We start from the raw sequence: 27,843 nt of genomic DNA on the forward strand, positions 1-27,843 counted from the left end.
ACCACATTAATCTGTTCTTATATACTGGCACCACATTAATCTGTTCTTATATACTGGCACCACATTAATCTGATTTTATATACTGGCACCACATTAATCTGATTTTATATACTGGCACCGCATTAGTCTGCCGTTATATACTGGCACCACATGAATCTGTTCTTATATACTGGCACCACATTAATCTGATCTTATATACTGGCACCACATTAGTCTGTTCTTATATACCGGCACCACATTAATCTGTTCTTATATACTGGCACCACATTAATCTGATTTTATATACTGGCACCACATTAGTCTGTCCTTATATACTGGCACCACATTCATCTGTTCTTATATACTGGCACCACATTAATCTGATCTTATATACTGGCACCACATTAGTCTGTTCTCATATACTGGCACCACATTAATCTGATTTTATATACTGGCACCACATTAATCTGATGTTATATACTGGCACCACATTAATCTGATTTTATATACTGTCACCACATTATTCTGATTTTATATACTGGCACCACATTAGTCTGTTCTTATATTCTGGCACCACATTTGTCTGTTCTTATATGCTGGAACCACATTAGTCTGTTCTTATATACTGGCACCACATTAATCTGATTTTATATACTGGCACCACATTAATCTGATGTTATATACTGGCACCACATTAATCTGATTTTATATACTGGCACCACATTAATCTGATTTTATATACTGGCACCACATTAGTCTGTTCTTATATTCTGGCACCACATTTGTCTGTTCTTATATGCTGGCACCACATTAGTCTGTTCTTATATACTGGCACCACATTAATCTGTTCTTATATACTGGCACCACATTAATCTGTTCTTATATACTGGCACCACATTAATCTGATGTTATATACTGGCACCACATTAATCTGATTTTATATACTGGCACCACATTAGTCTTCCGTTATATACTGGCACCACATGAATCTGTTCTTATATACTGGCACCACATTAATCTGATCTTATATACTGGCACCACATTAGTCTGTTCTTATATACCGGCACCACATTAATCTGTTCTTATATACTGGCACCACATTAATCTGATTTTATATACTGGCACCACATTAGTCTGTCCTTATATACTGGCACCACATTCATCTGTTCTTATATACTGGCACCACATTAATCTGATTTTATATACTGGCACCACATTAGTCTGTTCTCATATACTGGCACCACATTAATCTGATTTTATATACTGGCACCACATTAATCTGATGTTATATACTGGCACCACATTAATCTGATTTTATATACTGGCACCACATTAATCTGATTTTATATACTGGCACCACATTAGTCTGTTCTTATAATCTGGCACCACATTTGTCTGTTCTTATATGCTGGCACCACATTAGTCTGTTCTTATATACCGGCACCACATTAATCTGTTCTTATATACTGGCACCACATTAATGTATTCTTATATACTGGCACCACATTAATCTGATTTTATATACTGGCACCACATTAATCCGATTTTATATACTGGCACCACATTAATCTGATTTTATATACTGGCACCACATTAATCTGATTTTATATACTGGCACCACATTAATCTGATTTTATATACTGGCACCACATTAGTCTGTTCTTATATTCTGGCACCACATTTGTCTGTTCTTATATGCTGGCACCACATTAGTCTGTTCTTATATACTGGCACCACATTAATCTGTTCTTATATACTGGCACCACATTAATCTGTTCTTATATACTGGCACCACATTAATCTGATTTTATATACTGGCACCACATTAGTCTGCCGTTATATACTGGCACCACATGAATCTGTTCTTATATACTGGCACCACATTAATCTGATTTTATATACTGGCACCACATTAGTCTGTTCTTATAAACCGGCACCACATTAATCTGTTCTTATATACTGGCACCACATTAATCTGATTTTATATACTGGCACCACATTAGTCTGTCCTTATATACTGGCACCACATTCATCTGTTCTTATATACTGGCACCACATTAATCTGATTTTATATACTGGCACCACATTAATCTGATGTTATATACTGGCACCACATTAATCTGATTTTATATACTGGCACCACATTATTCTGATTTTATATACTGGCACCACATTAGTCTGTTCCTATATTCTGGCACCACATTTGTCTGTTCTTATATGCTGGCACCACATTAGTCTGTTCTTATATACTTGCACCACATTAATCTGTTCTTATATACTGGCACCACATTAATCTGTTTTTATATACTGGCACCACATTAATCTGTTCTTATATACTGGCACCACATTAATCTGATTTTATATACTGGCACCACATTAATCTGATGTTATATACTGGCACCACATTAATCTGATTTTATATACTGGCACCACATTATTCTAATTTTATATACTGGCACCACATTAGTCTGTTCCTATATTCTGGCACCACATTTGTCTGTTCTTATATGCTGGCACCACATTAGTCTGTTCTTATATACTGGCACCACATTAATATGTTTTTATATACTGGCACCACATTAATCTGTTCTTATATACTGGCACCACATTAATCTGATCTTATATACTGGGACCACATTAGTCTGTTCTTATATACCGGCACCACATTAATCTGTTCTTATATACTGGCACCACATTAATCTGATTTTATATACTGGCACCACATTAGTCTGTCCTTATATACTGGCACCACATGAATCTGTTCTTATATATACTGGCACCACATTAATCTGATCTTATATACTGGCACCACATTAGTCTGTTCTTATATACTGGCACCACATTAATCTGTTCTTATATTCTGGCACCACATTAATCTGATTTTATACAATGGCACCACATTAGTCTGTTCTTATATACTGGCGCCACATTAATCTGTTCTTATATACTGGCACCACATTAGTCTGTTCTTATATACCGGCACCACATTAATGTATTCTTATATACTGGCACCACATTAATCTGATTTTATATACTGGCACCACATTAATCTGATTTTATATACTGGCACCACATTAATCTGATTTTATATACTGGCACCACATTAGTCTGCCGTTATATACTGGCACCACATTAATCTGATTTTATATACTGGCACCACATTAATCTGATTTTATATACTGGCACCACATTAATCTGATTTTATATACTGGCACCACATTAATCTGTTCTTATATATTGGCACCACATTAATCTGATTTTATATACTGGCACCACATTAATCTGTTCTTATATACTGGCACCACATTAATCTGATTTTATATACTGGCACCACATTAATCCGTTCTTATATACTGGCACCACATTAGTCTGATTTCATAAACTGGCACCACATTAATCTGATTTTATATACTGACACCACATTAATCTGATTTTATATACTGGCATCACATTAATCTGATTTTATATACTGGCACCACATTAGTCTGATTTTATATACTGGCACCACATTAATCTGATTTTATATACTGGCACCACATTAGTCTGCCGTTATATACTGGCACCACATTAATCTGATTTTATATACTGGCACCACATTAATCTGATTTTATATACTGGCACCACATTAATCTGATTTTATATACTGGCACCACATTAATCTGATTTTATATACTGGCACCACATTAATCTGATTTTATATACTGGCACCACATTAGTCTGATTTTATATACTGGCACCACATTAATCTGATTTTATATACTGGCACCACATTAATCTGATTTTATATACTGGCACCACATTAATCTGTTCTTATATACTGGCACCACATTAGTCTGTTCTTATACACTGGCACCACATTAGTCTGTCCTTATATACTGGCACCACATTAGTCTGTTCGTATTAGAGGAAAAATTAAAGTCAATATCTTCCTCCCACATGGTAGCCTCTTCCATACATAATGCATTACTTTGGACCAGATCCCTATGGGAGAGGAAGAGCTCTATGGGGCCTGGTCCAAAGTAGTGCACTATACATAGGGTGCCATTTGTTAGGCAGAATATGTCTTTCTGACATGTGGTTGTTTTCTCTCTCTTCATCCAGGAATGGTCTGGGCTGAGTGTAAGGAGATTTGGTCCCAGGGAGCTCGGGAATATCTTTCGGAGACATGGAATCTTCTAGACTTTGGAATGCTGAGCCTTTTCGTGACATCCTTCATCACTAGATTTATGGCGTTCTGGCATGCATATTCAGCACAGAGCTACGTCAACAAGCACTATACCGACCTGTCCAACATTACCCTGGTCCCGGAGATAGAGTACTACAGACTGGGTGAGTGCAGACAGAACCCTGTCCAACATTACCCTGGTCCCAGAGATAGAGTACTACAGATTGAGTGAGTGCAGACAGAACCCTGTCCAACATTACCCTGGCCCCAGAGACAGAGTTCTCCAGCTGGCCCCAGAGACAGAGTTCTCCAGCTGGCCCCAGAGACAGAGTTCTCCAGCTGGCCCCAGAGACAGAGTACTACAGTCTGGGTCTGCTAGGGGGGCTGGTCAAGGTGGCTTTATATTAGTAATATTTCATAGCCTGTTCCCTGATCCGTTTGTTGCCAGCTAGCCTGATCCCTGATCCGTTTGTTGCCAGGTATCCTGGTCCCTGATCCGTTTGTTGCCAGCTAGCCTGATCCCTGATCCGTTTGTTGCCAGCTAGCCAGATCCCTGATCCGTTTGTTGCCAGCTAGCCAGATCCCTGATCCGTTTGTTGCCAGGTATCCTGGTCCCCGATCCGTTTGTTGCCAGGTAGCCTGGTCCCTGATCCGTTTGTTGCCAGCTAGCCTGGTCCCTGATCCATTTGTTGCCAGCTATCCTGATCCCTGATCCGTTTGTTGCCAGCTAGCCTGATCCCTGATCCGTTTGTTGCCAGCTAGCCTGATCCCTGATCCGTTTGTTGCCAGCTATCCTGGTCCCTGATCTGTTTGTTGCCAGCTAGCCTGATCCCTGATCCGTTTGTTGCCAGCTATCCTGGTCCCTGATCTGTTTGTTGCCAGGTAGCCTGATCCCTGATCCGTTTGTTGCCAGGTATCCTGGTCCCTGATCCGTTTGTTGCCAGCTATCCTGATCCCTGATCCGTTTGTTGCCAGGTATCCTGGTCCCTGATCCGTTTGTTGCCAGCTATCCTGATCCCTGATCCATTTGTTGCCAGCTATCCTGGTCCCTGATCCGTTTGTTGCCAGGTATCCTGGTCCCTGATCCGTTTGTTGCCAGCTAGCCTGATCCCTGATCCGTTTGTTGCCAGCTATCCTGGTCCCTGATCTGTTTGTTGCCAGGTAGCCTGATCCCTGATCCGTTTGTTGCCAGGTATCCTGGTCCCTGATCCGTTTGTTGCCAGCTATCCTGATCCCTGATCCGTTTGTTGCCAGGTATCCTGGTCCCTGATCTGTTTGTTGCCAGGTAGCCTGGTCCCTGATCCGTTTGTTGCCAGCTATCCTGGTCCCTGATCTGTTTGTTGCCAGGTAGCCTGGTCCCTGATCCGTTTGTTGCCAGCTAGACTGATCCCTGATCCGTTTGTTGCCAGCTATCTTGGTCCCTGATCCGTTTGTTGCCAGCTATCCTGGTCCCTGATCCGTTTGTGGCCAGCTAGCCTGGTCCCTGATCCGTTTGTAGCCAGCTAGCCTGGTCCCTGATCCGTTTGTGGCCAGCTATCCTGGTCCCTGATCCGTTTGTTGCCAGCTATCTTGGTCCCTGATCCGTTTGTTGCCAGCTATCCTGGTCCCTGATCCGTTTGTGGCCAGCTAGCCTGGTCCCTGATCCGTTTGTAGCCAGCTAGCCTGGTCCCTGATCCGTTTGTTGCCAGCTAGCCTGGTCCCTGATCCGTTTGTTGCCAGCTAGCCTGGTCCCTGATCCGTTTGTTGCCAGCTAGCCTGATCCCTGATCCGTTTGTTGCCAGCTAGCCTGGTCCCTGATCCGTTTGTTGCCAGCTAGCCTGGTCCCTGATCCGTTTGTTGCCAGCTAGCCTGGTCCCTGATCCGTTTGTTGCCAGCTAGCCTGGTCCCTGATCCGTTTGTTGCCAGCTAGCCTGATCCCTGATCCGTTTGTTGCCAGCTAGCCTGGTCCCTGATCCGTTTGTTGCCAGCTAGCCTGGTCCCTGATCCGTTTGTTGCCAGCTAGCCTGGTCCATGATCCGTTTGTTGCCAGCTAGCCTGGTCCCTGATCCGTTTGTTGCCAGCTAGCCTGGTCCCTGATCCATTTGTTGCCAGCTAGCCTGGTCTCTGATCCGTTTGTTGCCAGCTAGCCTGGTCCCTGATCCGTTTGTTGCCAGCTAGCCTGGCCCCTGATCAAATTGTGCTCTTGCCAACTCCATTGCTCATTGTCAAGCCAAACGGAAAGAAACCGGCACCCAAGCTAAACATATCACAGTGCATGTTATTCATGACAGTAGAATACATTCAAAAGGCACCTTTGCCCAGACAATAGCTGCAGAACATATCAGGTGCCAGAGTTATCGGTCACTTCATGACCAATGAAAAGGAAAATGCTGCACGCTACTGCTCGTGCTCCGTTTGCCGAGACCCCATCCAAGTAGACATAGTGTATACAGTTGAAGTTGGGACATTTACATACACCTTAGCCAAATAAATTTAAACTCCGTTTTTCATAATTCCTGACATTTAATCCTGGTAACAATTAGGTCAGTTAGGATCACCACTTTTTTTTAACGATGTGAAATGTCAGAATAATAGTAGAGAGAATGATTTATTTAAGCTTTTATTTATTTCATCACATTTTGCCACAACTTTGAAAGTGTGCTTGCAGTCATTGTCCATTTGGAAGAACCATTTGCGACCAAGCTTTAACTTCCTGACTGATGTCTTGAGATGTTGCTTCAGTATATCCGCATAATTTTCCACCCTCATGATGCCATCTATTTAATGAAGTGCACCAGTCCCTCCTGCAGCAAAGCACCCCCACACCATGATGTTGCCACCCTTGTGCTTCATGGTCGGGATGGTGTTCTTCGGCTTGTAAGCCTCCCCCTTTTTCCTCCAAACATAGCGATGGTCATTATGGCCAAACAGTTCTATTTTTGTTTCATCAGACCAGAGGACATTTCTCCAAAAAATACGATCTTTGTCCCCATGTGCAGTTGCAAACCGTAGTCTGGCTTTGTTATGGCGGATTTGGAGCAGTGGCTTCTTCCTTGCTGAGTGGCCTTTCAGGTTATGTCGATATAGGACTCGTTTTACTGTGGATATAGATACTTCTGTACCTGTTTCCTCCAGCATCTCCACAAGGTCCTTTTCTGTTGTTCTGGGATTGATTTACACTTTTCGCACCAAAGTACATTCATCTCTAGGAGACAGAACACATCTCCTTCCTGAGCGGTATGATGACTGCGTGGTCCCATGGTGTTTATACTTGCGTACTATTGTTTGTACAGATGAATGTGGTAGCCTTCAGGATTTTGGAAAGTGCTCCCAAGGATGATCCAGACTTGTGGAGGTCTACAATTGTTTTTCTGAGGTCTTGGCTGATTACTTTTGATTTTCCCATGATGTCAAGCAAAGAGGCACTGAGTTTGAAGGTAGGCCTTGAAATACATCCACAGGTACACCTCCAATTGACTCAAATTATGTCAATTAGCCTATAAGAAGCTTCTAAAGCCATGACATAATTTCTGGAATTTTCCAAGCTGTTTAAAGGCACAGTCAATTTAGTGTATGTAAACGTCTAACCCACTGGAATTGTGATACAGTGAATTATAAGTGAAATAATCTGTCTGTAAACAATTGTTGGAAAAAGAACTTGTGTCATGCACACAGTAGATGTCCTACCGACTTGCCGAAACTATAGTTTGTTAACAAGAAATTTGTGGAATGGTTAAATAACGAGTTTTAACGACTCTAACCTAAGTGTATGTAAACTTCCGACTTCAACTGTATGTTAAATATCTATTTCCTGGTGTCACATATGTTAGAGTGATTACAGTATTTTGGCCCCTCTGTGATTGTCAGTGTTCTGTCTTTGACCTCTGTGAGCCTCCTCTGCTACAGGGCTATTTCAGAACAACAGTGTGGGAACCTCCCTCCCTTCACTGTGATGGACACAGTGGGATCAGTCTACCTGAACATGCGATTGAGCCATACTTCTCATCTCCATGGAAAAAGTTCTGAATGATAAAGCAATCTCTGTATCTCTCTTTCTTTCTCTCTATGTCTCTCTCTAGCCCGTAATAACTGGGTTCCCTCGGACCCCCAGATCATCTCAGAGGGTCTGTATTCCATCGCTGTGGTACTGAGCTTCTCTCGCATCGCCTACATCCTCCCAGCCAATGAGAGTTTCGGGCCCCTGCAGATATCTCTGGGACGCACGGTGAAAGATATCTTCAAGTTCATGGTGATCTTCATCATGGTTTTTGTGGCCTTCATGTTTGGAATGTTCAATCTCTACTCATACTACCTGGGAGCCAAGCAGAACGACGCCTTCACCACGTGAGTTATGTAATTATGGAGGAAATGGGATACATACAGTGCTGTCGGAAAGTATTCAGACCCCTTGACTTTTACCACATTTTATTACGTTACAGCCTTATTCTAAAATGGATTAAATAGTTTTTTCCCCTCATCAATCTACACACAATACCTCATAATAACATCACAATACCCCATAATGACGTCACAATACCCCATAATAACATCACAACACCCCATAATGACATCACAATACTCTATAATGACGTCACAATACCCCATAATTACATCACAATACCCATAATGACATCACGATACCCCATGATAACATCACAATACTCTATAATGACGTCACAATACCCCATAATGACATCACAATACCCCATAATGACGAAGCAAAAATGGGTTTTTAGAACATTTAGTTAATTTATTTAAAAAAAACTCATATCATTTACATTTTACATTTACATTTACGTCATTTAGCAGACGCTCTTATCCAGAGCGACTTACAAATTGGTGCATTCACCTTATGACATCCAGTGGAACAGCCACTTTACAATAGTGCATCTAAATCTTTTTAGGGGGGGGGGGTGAGAAGGATTACTTACCCTATCCTAGGTATTCCTTGAAGAGGTGGGGTTTCAGGTGTCTCCGGAAGGTGGTGATTGACTCCGCTGTTCTGGCGTCGTTTGTTCCACCATTGGGGGGCCAGAGCAGCGAACAGATTTGACTGGGCTGAGCGGGAACTGTACTTCCTCAGTGGTAGGGAGGCGAGCAGGCCAGAGGTGGATGAACGCAGTGCCCTTGTTTGGGTGTAGGGCCTGATCAGAGCCTGGAGGTACTGAGGTGCCGTTCCCCTCACAGCTCCGTAGGTAAGCACCATGGTCTTGTAGCGGATGCGAGCTTCGACTGGAAGCCAGTGGACATTTACATAAGTATTCAGACCCTTTACTCAGTACTTTCTTGAAGCACCTTTGTCAGCGAACTACAGCCTCAAGTCTTCTTGGGTATGACACAGAGGTGGAAAAAATACCCAATTGTCATACTTGATAAAAAATAAAAAATACCTTTAATATGAAATGACTCCAGTAAAAGGGAAAGTCACCCAGGAAAATATTACTTCAGTAAAAGTCTAAAAGTATCAGATTTTAAATGTACTTATGTACAGTGGTGGAAAAAGTACTAAATTGTCATTCTTGAGTAAAAGTACAAAGTAAAAGTAAATGCTATATATCACATTTCTTATATTTAGCAAACCAGATGGCACAAGTTCCTTTTTTATTACTTTGTTTGACAGCCAGGGGAACACTCCAACACTCAGACATCGTTTACAGATAGCCAGGGGTACACTCCAACACTCAGACATCATTTACAGATAGCCAGGGGTACACTCCAACACTCAGACATCATTTACAGATAGCCAGGGGAACACTCCAACACTCAGACATCATTTACAGATAGCCAGGGAACACTCCATCACTCAGACATCATTTACAGATAGCCAGGGAACACTCCATCACTTAGACATCATTTACAGATAGCCAGGGGCCCACTCCATCACTTAGACATCATTTACAGATAGCCAGGGGAACACTCCAACACTCAGACATCATTTACAGATAGCCAGGGGAACACTCCATCACTCAGACATCATTTACAGATAGCCAGGGGAACACTCCAACACTCAGACATCATTTACAGATAGCCAGGGGAACACTCCAACACTCAGACATCATTTACAGATAGCCAGGGGAACACTCCATCACTCAGACATCATTTACAGATAGCCAGGGGAACACTCCATCACTCAGACATCATTTACAGATAGCCAGGGAACACTCCATCACTCAGACATCATTTACAGATAGCCAGGGGAACACTCCATCACTCAGACATCATTTACAGATAGCCAGGGAACACTCCAACACTCAGACATCATTTACAGATAGCCAGGGAACACTCCATCACTCAGACATCATTTACAGATAGCCAGGGGAACACTCCATCACTTAGACATCATTTACAGATAGCCAGGGGCCCACTCCATCACTTAGACATCATTTACAGATAGCCAGGGAACACTCCAACACTCAGACATCATTTACAGATAGCCAGGGAACACTCCATCACTCAGACATCATTTACAGATAGCCAGGGGAACACTCCAACACTCAGACATCATTTACAGATAGCCAGGGGAACACTCCAACACTCAGACATCGTTTACAGATAGCCAGGGGTACACTCCAACACTCAGACAACATTTACAGATAGCCAGGGGAACACTCCATCACTCAGACATCGTTTACAGATAGCCAGGGGAACACTCCAACACTCAGACATCATTTACAGATAGCCAGGGGAACACTCCATCACTCAGACATAATTTACAGATAGCCAGGGAACACTCCAACACTCAGACATCATTTACAGATAGCCAGGGAACACTCCATCACTCAGACATAATTTACAGATAGCCAGGGAACACTCCATCACTCAGACATCATTTACAGATAGCCAGGGGAACACTCCATCACTCAGACATCATTTACAGATAGCCAGGGGAACACTCCATCACTCAGACATCATTTACAGATAGCCAGGGGAACACTCCAACACTCAGACATCATTTACAGATAGCCAGGGGAACACTCCATCACTCAGACATCATTTACAGATAGCCAGGGAACACTCCATCACTTAGACATCATTTACAGATAGCCAGGGGCCCACTCCATCACTTAGACATCATTTACAGATAGCCAGGGGAACACTCCAACACTCAGACATCATTTACAGATAGCCAGGGAACACTCCATCACTCAGACATCATTTACAGATAGCCAGGGAACACTCCAACACTCAGACATCATTTACAGATAGCCAGGGAACACTCCAACACTCAGACATCGTTTACAGATAGCCAGGGGTACACTCCAACACTCAGACAACATTTACAGATAGCCAGGGGAACACTCCATCACTCAGACATCGTTTACAGATAGCCAGGGAACACTCCAACACTCAGACATCATTTACAGATAGCCAGGGGCACACTCCAACACCCAGACATAATGTACAGATAGCCAGGGGCACACGCCATCACCCAGACATCATTTACAGATAGCCAGGGGAACACTCCATCACTCAGACATCATTTACAGATAGCCAGGGGAACACTCCATCACCCAGACATAATGTACAGATAGCCAGGGGAACACTCCATCACTCAGACATCATTTACAGATAGCCAGGGGCACACTCCAACACTCAGACATCATGTACAGATAGCCAGGGGCACACTCCAACACTCAGACATCATGTACAGATAGCCAGGGGAACACTCCAACACTCAGACATCATTTACAGATAGCCAGGGGAACACTCCAACACTCAGACATCATTTACAGATAGCCAGGGGAACACTCCAACACTCAGACATCGTTTACAGATAGCCAGGGGTACACTCCAACACTCAGACATCATTTACAGATAGCCAGGGGTACACTCCAACACTCAGACATCATTTACAGATAGCCAGGCGAACACTCCAACACTCAGACATCATTTACAGATAGCCAGGGGTACACTCCAACACTCAGACATCATTTACAGATAGCCAGGGGTACACTCCAACACTCAGACATCATTTACAGATAGCTAGGGGTAAACTCCAACACTCAGACATCATTTACAGATAGCCAGGGGAACACTCCAACACTCAGACATCATTTACAGATAGCCAGGGGAACACTCCAACACTCAGACATCATTTACAGATAGCCAGGGGAACACTCCAACACTCAGACATCATTTACAGATAGCCAGGGGAACACTCCAACACTCAGACATAATTTACAGATAGCCAGGGGAACACTCCAACACTCAGACATCATTTACAGATAGCCAGGGGAACACTCCAACACTCAGACATCATTTACAGATAGCCAGGGAACACTCCATCACTCAGACATCATTTACAGATAGCCAGGGGAACACTCCATCACTCAGACATCATTTACAGATAGCCAGGGAACACTCCAACACTCAGACATCATTTACAGATAGCCAGGGGAACACTCCAACACTCAGACATCATTTACAGATAGCCAGGGGAACACTCCAACACTCAGACATCATTTACAGATAGCCAGGGGAACACTCCAACACTCAGACATCATTTACAGATAGCCAGGGGAACACTCCAACACTCAGACATCATTTACAGATAGCCAGGGGTACACTCCAACACTCAGACATCATTTACAGATAGCCAGGGGTACACTCCAACACTCAGACATCATTTACAGATAGCCAGGGGTACACTCCAACACTCAGACATCATTTACAGATAGCCAGGGGTACACTCCAACACTCAGACATCATTTACAGATAGCCAGGGGTACACTCCAACACTCAGACATCATTTACAGATAGCCAGGGGTACACTCCAACACTCAGACATCATTTACAGATAGCCAGGGGTACGCTCCAACACTTAGATATCATTTACAGATAGCCAGGGGTACGCTCCAACACTTAGATATCATTTACAGATAGCCAGGGTACGCTCCATCACTTAGATATCATTTACAGATAGCTAGGGGTAAACTCCAACACTCAGACATCATTTACAGATAGCCAGGGGAACACTCCAACACTCAGACATCATTTACAGATAGCCAGGGGAACACTCCAACACTCAGACATCATTTACAGATAGCCAGGGGAATACTCCAACACTCAGACATCATTTACAGATAGCCAGGGGCCCACTCCAACACTCAGACATCATTTACAGATAGCCAGGGGAACACTCCAACACTCAGACATCATTTACAGATAGCCAGGCGAACACTCCAACACTCAGACATCATTTACAGATAGCCAGGGGTACACTCCAACACTCAGACATCATTTACAGATAGCCAGGGGTACACTCCAACACTCAGACATCATTTACAGATAGCTAGGGGTAAACTCCAACACTCAGACATCATTTACAGATAGCCAGGGGAACACTCCAACACTCAGACATCATTTACAGATAGCCAGGGGAACACTCCAACACTCAGACATCATTTACAGATAGCCAGGGGAACACTCCAACACTCAGACATCATTTACAGATAGCCAGGGGCCCACTCCAACACTTAGACATCATTTACAGATAGCCAGGGGTACACTCCAACACTCAGACATCATTTACAGATAGCCAGGGGTACACTCCAACACTCAGACATCATTTACAGATAGCCAGGGGCCCACTCCAACACTCAGACATCATTTACAGATAGCCAGGGGAACACTCCAACACTCAGACATCATTTACAGATAGCCAGGGGAACACTCCAACACTCAGACATCATTTACAGATAGCCAGGGGAACACTCCAACACTCAGACATCATTTACAGATAGCCAGGGGCTCACTCCAACACTCAGACATGATTTACAGATAGCCAGGGAACACTCCAACATCATTTACAGATAGCCAGGGGAACACTCCAACACTCAGACATCATTTACAGATAGCCAGGGGCTCACTCCAACACTCAGACATAATTTACAGATAGCCAGGGGTACAGCACTGAAATGGGATACATATATAGCACTGAATTGGGATACATATACAGCACTGAAATGGGATACATATATAGCACTGAAATGGGATACATATATAGCACTGAAATGGGATACATATACAGCACTGAAATGGGATACATATACAGCACTGAAATGGGATACATATACAGCACTGAAATGGGATACATATATAGCACTGAAATGGGATACATATATAGCACTGAAATGGGATACATATATAGCACTGAAATGGGATACATATACAGCACTGAAATGGGATACATATATAGCACTGAAATGGGATACATATACAGCACTGAAATGGGATACATATATAGCACTGAAATGGGATACATATATAGCACTGAAATGGGATACATATATAGCACTGAAATGGGATACATATACAGCACTGAAATGGGATACATATACAGCACTGAAATGGGATACATATACAGCACTGAAATGGGATACATATATAGCACTGAAATGGCATACATATATAGCACTGAAATGGGATACATATATAGCACTGAAATGGGATACATATATAGCACTGAAATGGGATACATATACAGCACTGAAATGGGATACATATACAGCACTGAAATGGGATACATATACAGCACTGAAATGGGATACATATATAGCACTGAAATGGCATACATATATAGCACTGAAATGGGATACATATATAGCACTGAAATGGGATACATATATAGCACTGAAATGGGATACATATACAGCACTGAAATGGGATACATATACAGCACTGAAATGGGATACATATACAGCACTGAAATGGGATACATATATAGCACTGAAATGGGATACATATATAGCACTGAAATGGGATACATATATAGCACTGAAATGGGATACATATATAGCACTGAAATGGGATACATATATAGTACTGAAATGGGATACATATATAGCACTGAAATGGGATACATATACAGCACTGAAATGGGATACATATACAGCACTGAAATGGGATACATATACAGCACTGAAATGGGATACATATATAGCACTGAAATGGGATACATATATAGCACTGAAATGGGATACATATACAGCACTGAAATGGGATACATATATAGCACTGAAATGGGATACATATATAGCACTGAAATGGGATACATATACAGCACTGAAATGGGATACATATACAGCACTGAAATGGGATACATATACAGCACTGAAATGGGATACATATATAGCACTGAAATGGGATACATATATAGCACTGAAATGGGATACATATATAGCACTGAAATGGGATACATATATAGCACTGAAATGGGATACATATACAGCACTGAAATGGGATACATATATAGCACTGAAATGGGATACATATATAGCACTGAAATGGGATACATATATAGCACTGAAATGGGATACATATACAGCACTGAAATGGGATACATATACAGCACTGAAATGGGATACATATATAGCACTGAAATGGGATACATACTGTACAGTGCCTTCAGAAAGTATTCACACTCCTGGACTTTTTCCACATTTTGTATTGTTAACAGCCTGAGAAATGTATTACATTTATATTTTTGTCTAACCTACACACAGTACCCCATAATGCCAAATTGGAATTAAAAAGGGCAGATAGATGGGTAAATAAAAAGCAGATATTACATATCCCCTTGATCGTGGTGAAGTTATTAATAACACTTTAGATGGTGTATCAATACACCCAGTCAATAGAAACATACAGGCATCCCTCCTAACTCAGTTGCCGGAGAGGAAGGAAACCGCTTAGGGATTCCACCATGAGGTCAATGGTGACGTTAGAACAGTAACAGAGTTTAATGGCTGTGATGGGAGAAAACTGAGGATGGATCAACAACATTGTAGTTACTTCACAATATTAACCTAAATGACAGAGTGAAATGAAGGAAACCTTTACAGAATAAAGTTATCCAAAACATGCATTCTGTTTGCAATAAGGCACTAAAGTAATACTGCAAAAATGTGGTAAAAGAATTAACTGAATACAAATTGTTATGTTTGGGGCAAATCCAATACAACACACGCTCTCCATATTTTCAAGCATAGTGGTGGCTGCATCATGTTATAGGAATGCTTGTAATATTTAAGGACTGGGGACTTTTTCAGGATAAAAAAAGAAATGCAATGGAGCTAAGGACAGGCAAAATCCTAGAGGGAAACCTGGTTCAGTCTGCTTTCCACTAGACACTTGGAGATTAATTCACCTTTCAGCAGGACAATAACCTAAAACACAAGGCCAAATCTACACTGCCTACCATGTCGACAGTGAATGTTCATGAGTGGCCGAGTTACAATTTTGACTTAAACCTACTTGAAAATCTATGGCAAGACCGGACAATGGTTGTCTATCAATGATCAGCAATCATTTTGACACAGCTTGAATGTTTTTTTTAAAGAATAATGGGCAAATGTTGCACAATCCAGGAGTGGAAGTCTCTTGGAGACTCAGATCAACTCCCAGCTGTTAAAAGTAGTTCTGATTTGTTTTGATTCAGGGGATTGAATACTGATCTAATCAATATATGCTGTGTATTTGTCTACAGATGGATTCCAAGTCTGGAAGTATTCTGCTTTGTTTGATACATAGTCATATCTTTTGTTAACAGTTCACTTATGCATCCAGCTTATATTACATTCTGATCCAGGTATAACACATTCTAATCCGGGTATAACCCATTCTGATCCAGGTATAACCCATTCTGATCCAGGTATAACCCATTCTGATCCAGGTATAATACATTCTGATCCAGGTATAACCCATTCTGATCCAGGTATAACCCATTCTGATCCAGGTATAACACATTCTGATCCAGGTATAACACATTCTGATCCAGGTATATTACATTCTGATCCAGGTATAACCCATTCTGATCCAGGTATAATACATTCTGATCCAGGTATAATACATTCTGATCCAGGTATAATACATTCTGATCCAGGTATAACCCATTCTGATCCAGGTATAACACATTCTGATCCAGGTATAATACATTCTGAACCAGGTATAACACATTCTGATCCAGGTATAACCCATTCTGATCCAGGTATAATACATTCTGATCCAGGTATAATACATTCTGATACAGGTATAATACATTCTGATCCAGGTATAACCCATTCTGATCCAGGTATAACCCATTCTGATCCAGGTATAATACATTCTGATCCAGGTATAATACATTCTGATCCAGGTATAATACATTCTGATCCAGGTATAATACATTCTGATCCAGGTATAACCCATTCTGATCCAGGTATAACCCATTCTGATCCAGGTATAATACATTCTGATCCAGGTATAACACATTCTGATCCAGGTATAACCTATTCTGATCCAGGTATAATACATTCTGATCCAGGTATAATACATTCTGATCCAGGTATAATACATTCTGATCCAGGTATAATACATTCTGATCCAGGTATAACCCATTCTGATCCAGGTATAATACATTCTGATCCAGGTATAATACATTCTGATCCAGGTATAACCCATTCTGATCCAGGTATAACCCATTCTGATCCAGGTATAATACATTCTGATCCAGTTATAATACATTCTGATCCAGGTATAATACATTCTAATCCAGGTATAACCCATTCTGATCCAGGTATAATACATTCTGATCCAGGTATAATACATTCTGATCCAGGTATAATACATTCTGATCCAGGTATAACCCATTCTGATCCAGGTATAACCCATTCTGATCCAGGTATAATACATTCTGATCCAGGTATAATACATTCTGATCCAGGTATAATACATTCTGATCCACGTATAATACATTCTGATCCAGGTATAATACATTCTGATCCAGGTATAATACATTCTGATCCAGGTATAATACATTCTGATCCAGGTATAATACATTCTGATGCAGGTATAATACATTCTGATCCAGGTATAACCCATTCTGATCCAGGTATAACCCATTCTGATCCAGGTATAATACATTCTGATCCAGGTATAATACATTCTGATCCAGGTATAATACATTCTGATCCAGGTATAATACATTCTGATCCAGGTATAACCCATTCTGATCCAGGTATAACACATTCTGATCCAGGTATAATACATTCTGATCCAGGTATAACCCATTCTGATCCAGGTATAATACATTCTGATCCAGGTATAATACATTCTGATACAGGTATAATACATTCTGATCCAGGTATAACCCATTCTGATCCAGGTATAACCCATTCTGATCCAGGTATAATACATTCTGATCCAGGTATAATACATTCTGATCCAGGTATAATACATTCTGATCCAGGTATAATACATTCTGATCCAGGTATAACCCATTCTGATCCAGGTATAACACATTCTGATCCAGGTATAATACATTCTGATCCAGGTATAACACATTCTGATCCAGGTATAACCCATTCTGATCCAGGTATAATACATTCTGATCCAGTTATAATACATTCTGATCCAGGTATAATACATTCTAATCCAGGTATAACCCATTCTGATCCAGGTATAATACATTCTGATCCAGGTATAATACATTCTGATCCAGGTATAACCCATTCTGATCCAGGTATAACCCATTCTGATCCAGGTATAATACATTCTGATCCAGGTATAATACATTCTGATCCAGGTATAATACATTCTGATCCAGGTATAATACATTCTGATCCAGGTATAATACATTCTGATCCAGGTATAATACATTCTGATCCAGGTATAATACATTCTGATCCAGGTATAACCCATTCTGATCCAGGTATAATACATTCTGATCCAGGTATAACCCATTCTGATCCAGGTATAATACATTCTGATCCAGGTATAACCCATTCTGATCCAGGTATAACACATTCTGATCCAGGTATAATACATTCTGATCCAGGTATAACCCATTCTGATCCAGGTATAACCCATTCTGATCCAGGTATAATACATTCTGATCCAGGTATAATACATTCTGATCCAGGTGTAACCCATTCTGATCCAGGTATAACCCATTCTGATCCAGGTATAACCCATTCTGATCCAGGTATAATACATTCTGATCCAGGTATTATACATTCTGATCCAGGTATAATACATTCTGATCCAGGTATAATACATTCTGATCCAGGTATAATACATTCTGATCCAGGTATAACCCATTCTGATCCAGGTATAACACATTGTGATCCAGGTATAATACATTCTGATCCAGGTATAACCCATTCTGATCCAGGTATAACCCATTCTGATCCAGGTATAATACATTCTGATCCAGGTATAATACATTCTGATACAGGTATAATACATTCTGATCCAGGTATAACCCATTCTGATCCAGGTATAACCCATTCTGATCCAGGTATAATACATTCTGATCCAGGTATAATACATTCTGATCCAGGTATAATACATTCTGATCCAGGTATAATACATTCTGATCCAGGTATAACCCATTCTGATCCAGGTATAACACATTCTGATCCAGGTATAATACATTCTGATCCAGGTATAACCCATTCTGATCCAGGTATAACCCATTCTGATCCAGGTATAATACATTCTGATCCAGGTATAATACATTCTGATCCAGGTATAATACATTCTGATCCAGGTATAATACATTCTGATCCAGGTATAACCCATTCTGATCCAGGTATAACACATTCTGATCCAGGTATAACCCATTCTGATCCAGGTATAACACATTCTGATCCAGGTATAATACATTCTGATCCAGGTATAACACATTCTGATCCAGGTATAACCCATTCTGATCCAGGTATAATACATTCTGATCCAGTTATAATACATTCTGATCCAGGTATAATACATTCTGATCCAGGTATAACCCATTCTGATCCAGGTATAATACATTCTGATCCAGTTATAATACATTCTGATCCAGGTATAATACATTCTGATCCAGGTATAACCCATTCTGATCCAGGTATAATACATTCTGATCCAGGTATAACCCATTCTGATCCAGGTATAATACATTCTGATCCAGGTATAATACATTCTGATCCAGGTATAATACATTCTGATCCAGGTATAACCCATTCTGATCCAGGTATAATACATTCTGATCCAGGTATAATACATTCTGATCCAGGTATAACCCATTCTGATCCAGGTATAATACATTCTGATCCAGGTATAACCCATTCTGATCCAGGTATAATACATTCTGATCCAGGTATAACCCATTCTGATCCAGGTATAATACATTCTAATCCAGGTATAATACATTCTGATCCAGGTATAATACATTCTGATCCAGGTATAACCCATTCTGATCCAGGTATAATACATTCTGATCCAGGTATAATACATTCTGATCCAGGTATAATACATTCTGATCCAGGTGTAACCCATCCTGATCCAGGTATAATACATTCTGATACAGGTATAATACATTCTGATCCAGGTATTATACATTCTGATACAGGTATAATACATTCTGATCCAGGTATAACCCATTCTGATCCAGGTATAACCCATTCTGATCCAGGTATAATACATTCTGATCCAGGTATAACCCATTCTGATCCAGGTATAATACATTCTGATCCAGGTATAACACATTCTGATCCAGGTATAATACATTCTGATCCAGGTATAACCCATTCTGATCCAGGTATAACCCATTCTGATCCAGGTATAATACATTCTGATCCAGGTATAATACATTCTGATCCAGGTGTAACCCATCCTGATCCAGGTATAATACATTCTGATCCAGGTATAACACATTCTGATCCAGGTATAACCCATTCTGATCCAGGTATAATACATTCTGATCCAGTTATAATACATTCTGATCCAGGTATAATACATTCTAATCCAGGTATAACCCATTCTGATCCAGGTATAATACATTCTGATCCAGGTATAATACATCCTGATCCAGGTATAACCCATTCTGATCCAGGTATAACCCATTCTGATCCAGGTATAATACATTCTGATCCAGGTATAATACATTCTGATCCAGGTATAATACATTCTGATCCAGGTATAACACATTCTGATCCAGGTATAACCCATTCTGATCCAGGTATAACACATTCTGATCCAGGTATAATACATTCTGATCCAGGTATAACACATTCTGATCCAGGTATAACCCATTCTGATCCAGGTATAATACATTCTGATCCAGTTATAATACATTCTGATCCAGGTATAATACATTCTGATCCAGGTATAACCCATTCTGATCCAGGTATAATACATTCTGATCCAGTTATAATACATTCTGATCCAGGTATAATACATTCTGATCCAGGTATAACCGATTCTGATCCAGGTATAATACATTCTGATCCAGGTATAACCGATTCTGATCCAGGTATAATACATTCTGATCCAGGTATAATACATTCTGATCCAGGTATAATACATTCTGATCCAGGTATAACCCATCCTGATCCAGGTATAATACATTCTGATACAGGTATAATACATTCTGATCCAGGTATTATACATTCTGATACAGGTATAATACATTCTGATCCAGGTATAACCCATTCTGATCCAGGTATAACCCATTCTGATCCAGGTATAATACATTCTGATCCAGGTATAACCCATTCTGATCCAGGTATAATACATTCTGATCCAGGTATAACCCATTCTGATCCAGGTATAATACATTCTGATCCAGGTATAATACATTCTGATCCAGGTATAATACATTCTGATCCAGGTATAACACATTCTGATCCAGGTATAATACATTCTGATCCAGGTGTAACCCATCCTGATCCAGGTATAATACATTCTGATCCAGGTATAACACATTCTGATCCAGGTATAACCCATTCTGATCCAGGTATAATACATTCTGATCCAGTTATAATACATTCTGATCCAGGTATAATACATTCTAATCCAGGTATAACCCATTCTGATCCAGGTATAATACATTCTGATCCAGGTATAATACATTCTGATCCAGGTATAACCCATTCTGATCCAGGTATAACCCATTCTGATCCAGGTATAATACATTCTGATCCAGGTATAATACATTCTGATCCAGGTATAATACATTCTGATCCAGGTATAACACATTCTGATCCAGGTATAACCCATTCTGATCCAGGTATAACACATTCTGATCCAGGTATAATACATTCTGATCCAGGTATAACACATTCTGATCCAGGTATAACCCATTCTGATCCAGGTATAATACATTCTGATCCAGTTATAATACATTCTGATCCAGGTATAATACATTCTGATCCAGGTATAACCCATTCTGATCCAGGTATAATACATTCTGATCCAGTTATAATACATTCTGATCCAGGTATAATACATTCTGATCCAGGTATAACCGATTCTGATCCAGGTATAATACATTCTGATCCAGGTATAACCGATTCTGATCCAGGTATAATACATTCTGATCCAGGTATAATACATTCTGATCCAGGTATAATACATTCTGATCCAGGTATAACCCATTCTGATCCAGGTATAATACATTCTGATCCAGGTATAACCCATTCTGATCCAGGTATAATACATTCTGATCCAGGTATAACCCATTCTGATCCAGGTATAATACATTCTAATCCAGGTATAATACATTCTGATCCAGGTATAATACATTCTGATCCAGGTATAACCCATTCTGATCCAGGTATTAATACATTCTGATCCAGGTATAATACATTCTGATCCAGGTATAACACATTCTGATCCAGGTATAATACATTCTGATCCAGGTATAACACATTCTGATCCAGGTATAATACATTCTGATCCAGGTATAATACATTCTGATCCAGGTATAATACATTCTGATCCAGGTATAACCCATTCTGATCCAGGTATAACCCATTCTGATCCAGGTATAATACATTCTGATCCAGGTATAACCCATTCTGATCCAGGTATAATACATTCTGATCCAGGTATAACCCATTCTGATCCAGGTATAATACATTCTGATCCAGGTATAATACATTCTGATCCAGGTATAATACATTCTGATCCAGGTATAATACATTCTGATCCAGGTATAACACATTCTGATCCAGGTATAATACATTCTGATCCAGGTGTAACCCATCCTGATCCAGGTATAATACATTCTGATACAGGTATAATACATTCTGATCCAGGTATTATACATTCTGATACAGGTATAATACATTCTGATCCAGGTATAACCCATTCTGATCCAGGTATAATACATTCTGATCCAGGTATAATACATTCTGATCCAGGTATAATACATTCTGATCCAGGTATAATACATTCTGATCCAGGTATAACCCATTCTGATCCAGGTATAATACATTCTGATCCAGGTATAATACATTCTGATCCAGGTATAATACATTCTGATCCAGGTATAACACATTCTGATCCAGGTATAATACATTCTGATCCAGGTGTAACCCATCCTGATCCAGGTATAATACATTCTGATCCAGGTATAATACATTCTGATCCAGGTATTATACATTCTGATCCAGGTATATTACATTCTGATCCAGGTATAATACATTCTGATCCAGGTATAACCCATTCTGATCCAGGTATAATACATTCTGATCCAGGTATAATACATTCTGATCCAGGTATAATACATTCTGATCCAGGTATAATACATTCTGATCCAGGTATAACCCATTCTGATCCAGGTATAATACATTCTGATCCAGGTATAACCCATTCTGATCCAGGTATAATACATTCTGATCCAGGTATAACCCATTCTGATCCAGGTATAACCCATTCTGATCCAGGTATAATACATTCTGATCCAGGTATAATACATTCTGATCCAGGTATAATACATTCTGATCCAGGTATAATACATTCTGATCCAGGTATAATACATTCTGATCCAGGTATAACCCATTCTGATCCAGGTATAATACATTCTGATCCAGGTATAACCCATTCTGATCCAGGTATAACACATTCTGATCCAGGTATAACCCATTCTGATCCAGGTATAATACATTCTGATCCAGGTGTAACCCATTCTGATCCAGGTATAACCCATTCTGATCCAGGTATAACACATTCTGATCCAGGTATAACACATTCTGATCCAGGTATAACCCATTCTGATCCAGGTATAACCCATTCTGATCCAGGTATAACCCATTCTGATCCAGGTATAACACATTCTGATCCAGGTATAACCCATTCTGATCCAGGTATAACCCATTCTGATCCAGGTATAACCCATTCTGATCCAGGTATAATACATTCTGATCCAGGTATTATACATTCTGATCCAGGTATTATACATTCTGATCCAGGTATAATACATTCTGATCCAGGTATAATACATTCTGATCCAGGTATAATACATTCTGATCCAGGTATAATACATTCTGATCCAGGTATAACCCATTCTGATCCAGGTATAATACATTCTGATCCAGGTATATAATACATTCTGATCCAGGTATAATACATTCTGATCCAGGTATAACCCATTCTGATCCAGGCATAATACATTCTGATCCAGTTATAATACATTCTGATCCAGGTATAATACATTCTGATCCAGGTATAACCCATTCTGATCCAGGTATAATACATTCTGATCCAGGTATAACCCATTCTGATCCAGGTATAATACATTCTGATCCAGGTATAATACATTCTGATCCAGGTATAATACATTCTGATCCAGGTATAACCCATTCTGATCCAGGTATAATACATTCTGATCCAGGTATAACCCATTCTGATCCAGGTATAATACATTCTGATCCAGGTATAACCCATTCTGATCCAGGTATAATACATTCTGATCCAGGTATAATACATTCTGATCCAGGTATAATACATTCTGATCCAGGTATAACCCATTCTGATCCAGGTATAACCCATTCTGATCCAGGTATAATACATTCTGATCCAGGTATAACCCATTCTGATCCAGGTATAATACATTCTGATCCAGGTATAACCCATTCTGATCCAGGTATAATACATTCTGATCCAGGTATAATACATTCTGATCCAGGTATAATACATTCTGATCCAGGTATAATACATTCTGATCCAGGTATAATACATTCTGATCCAGGTATAATACATTCTGATCCAGGTATAACCCATTCTGATCCAGGTATAACCCATTCTGATCCAGGTATAATACATTCTGATCCAGGTATAACCCATTCTGATCCAGGTATAATACATTCTGATCCAGGTATAACCCATTCTGATCCAGGTATAATACATTCTGATCCAGGTATAATACATTCTGATCCAGGTATAATACATTCTGATCCAGGTATAATACATTCTGATCCAGGTATAATACATTCTGATCCAGGTATAATACATTCTGATCCAGGTATAACACATTCTGATCCAGGTATAATACATTCTGATCCAGGTGTAACCCATCCTGATCCAGGTATAATACATTCTGATACAGGTATAATACATTCTGATCCAGGTATTATACATTCTGATACAGGTATAATACATTCTGATCCAGGTATAACCCATTCTGATCCAGGTATAACCCATTCTGATCCAGGTATAATACATTCTGATCCAGGTATAACCCATTCTGATCCAGGTATAATACATTCTGATCCAGGTATAACCCATTCTGATCCAGGTATAATACATTCTGATCCAGGTATAATACATTCTGATCCAGGTATAATACATTCTGATCCAGGTATAACACATTCTGATCCAGGTATAATACATTCTGATCCAGGTGTAACCCATCCTGATCCAGGTATAATACATTCTGATCCAGGTATAACCCATTCTGATCCAGGTATAACCCATTCTGATCCAGGTATAATACATTCTGATCCAGGTATAACCCATTCTGATCCAGGTATAATACATTCTGATCCAGGTATAACCCATTCTGATCCAGGTATAATACATTCTGATCCAGGTATAATACATTCTGATCCAGGTATAATACATTCTGATCCAGGTATAACCCATTCTGATCCAGGTATAATACATTCTGATCCAGGTATAACCCATTCTGATCCAGGTATAATACATTCTGATCCAGGTATAATACATTCTGATCCAGGTATAATACATTCTGATCCAGGTATAACCCATTCTGATCCAGGTATAACCCATTCTGATCCAGGTATAATACATTCTGATCCAGGTATAACCCATTCTGATCCAGGTATAATACATTCTGATCCAGGTATAACCCATTCTGATCCAGGTATAATACATTCTGATCCAGGTATAATACATTCTGATCCAGGTATAATACATTCTGATCCAGGTATAATACATTCTGATCCAGGTATAATACATTCTGATCCAGGTATAATACATTCTGATCCAGGTATAACCCATTCTGATCCAGGTATAACCCATTCTGATCCAGGTATAATACATTCTGATCCAGGTATAACCCATTCTGATCCAGGTATAATACATTCTGATCCAGGTATAACCCATTCTGATCCAGGTATAATACATTCTGATCCAGGTATAATACATTCTGATCCAGGTATAATACATTCTGATCCAGGTATAACACATTCTGATCCAGGTATAATACATTCTGATCCAGGTGTAACCCATCCTGATCCAGGTATAATACATTCTGATACAGGTATAATACATTCTGATCCAGGTATTATACATTCTGATACAGGTATAATACATTCTGATCCAGGTATAACCCATTCTGATCCAGGTATAACCCATTCTGATCCAGGTATAATACATTCTGATCCAGGTATAACCCATTCTGATCCAGGTATAATACATTCTGATCCAGGTATAACCCATTCTGATCCAGGTATAATACATTCTGATCCAGGTATAATACATTCTGATCCAGGTATAATACATTCTGATCCAGGTATAACACATTCTGATCCAGGTATAATACATTCTGATCCAGGTGTAACCCATCCTGATCCAGGTATAATACATTCTGATCCAGGTATAATACATTCTGATCCAGGTATAACCCATTCTGATCCAGGTATAATACATTCTGATCCAGGTATAACCCATTCTGATCCAGGTATAATACATTCTGATCCAGGTATAACCCATTCTGATCCAGGTATAATACATTCTGATCCAGGTATAATACATTCTGATCCAGGTATAATACATTCTGATCCAGGTATAACCCATTCTGATCCAGGTATAATACATTCTGATCCAGGTATAACCCATTCTGATCCAGGTATAATACATTCTGATCCAGGTATAACCCATTCTGATCCAGGTATAATACATTCTGATCCAGGTATAATACATTCTGATCCAGGTATAATACATTCTGATCCAGGTATAACCCATTCTGATCCAGGTATAACCCATTCTGATCCAGGTATAATACATTCTGATCCAGGTATAACCCATTCTGATCCAGGTATAATACATTCTGATCCAGGTATAACCCATTCTGATCCAGGTATAATACATTCTGATCCAGGTATAATACATTCTGATCCAGGTATAATACATTCTGATCCAGGTATAATACATTCTGATCCAGGTATAATACATTCTGATCCAGGTATAATACATTCTGATCCAGGTATAACCCATTCTGATCCAGGTATAACCCATTCTGATCCAGGTATAATACATTCTGATCCAGGTATAACCCATTCTGATCCAGGTATAATACATTCTGATCCAGGTATAACCCATTCTGATCCAGGTATAATACATTCTGATCCAGGTATAATACATTCTGATCCAGGTATAATACATTCTGATCCAGGTATAACACATTCTGATCCAGGTATAATACATTCTGATCCAGGTGTAACCCATCCTGATCC

General features: G+C 39.9%; 1 protein-coding gene across 1 annotated transcript in view; it reads left to right on the plus strand.

Annotated features, from left to right (window-relative positions):
• The window catches only part of trpc6b (transient receptor potential cation channel, subfamily C, member 6b), a 136,270-nt gene that overhangs the window by 79,252 nt on the left and 29,175 nt on the right, over nucleotides 1–27,843 (plus strand). Inside the window, exons 6-7 of the mRNA XM_052468726.1 lie at nucleotides 4,081–4,308; nucleotides 8,203–8,467. Of these exons, the coding sequence (XP_052324686.1) occupies nucleotides 4,081–4,308; nucleotides 8,203–8,467 (493 nt within the window). The remainder of the gene's footprint in view (nucleotides 1–4,080; nucleotides 4,309–8,202; nucleotides 8,468–27,843) is intronic.

This window comes from Oncorhynchus keta, chromosome 18 (genome assembly GCF_023373465.1).
Source record: "Oncorhynchus keta strain PuntledgeMale-10-30-2019 chromosome 18, Oket_V2, whole genome shotgun sequence".
Lineage (NCBI taxonomy): Eukaryota > Metazoa > Chordata > Actinopteri > Salmoniformes > Salmonidae > Oncorhynchus > Oncorhynchus keta.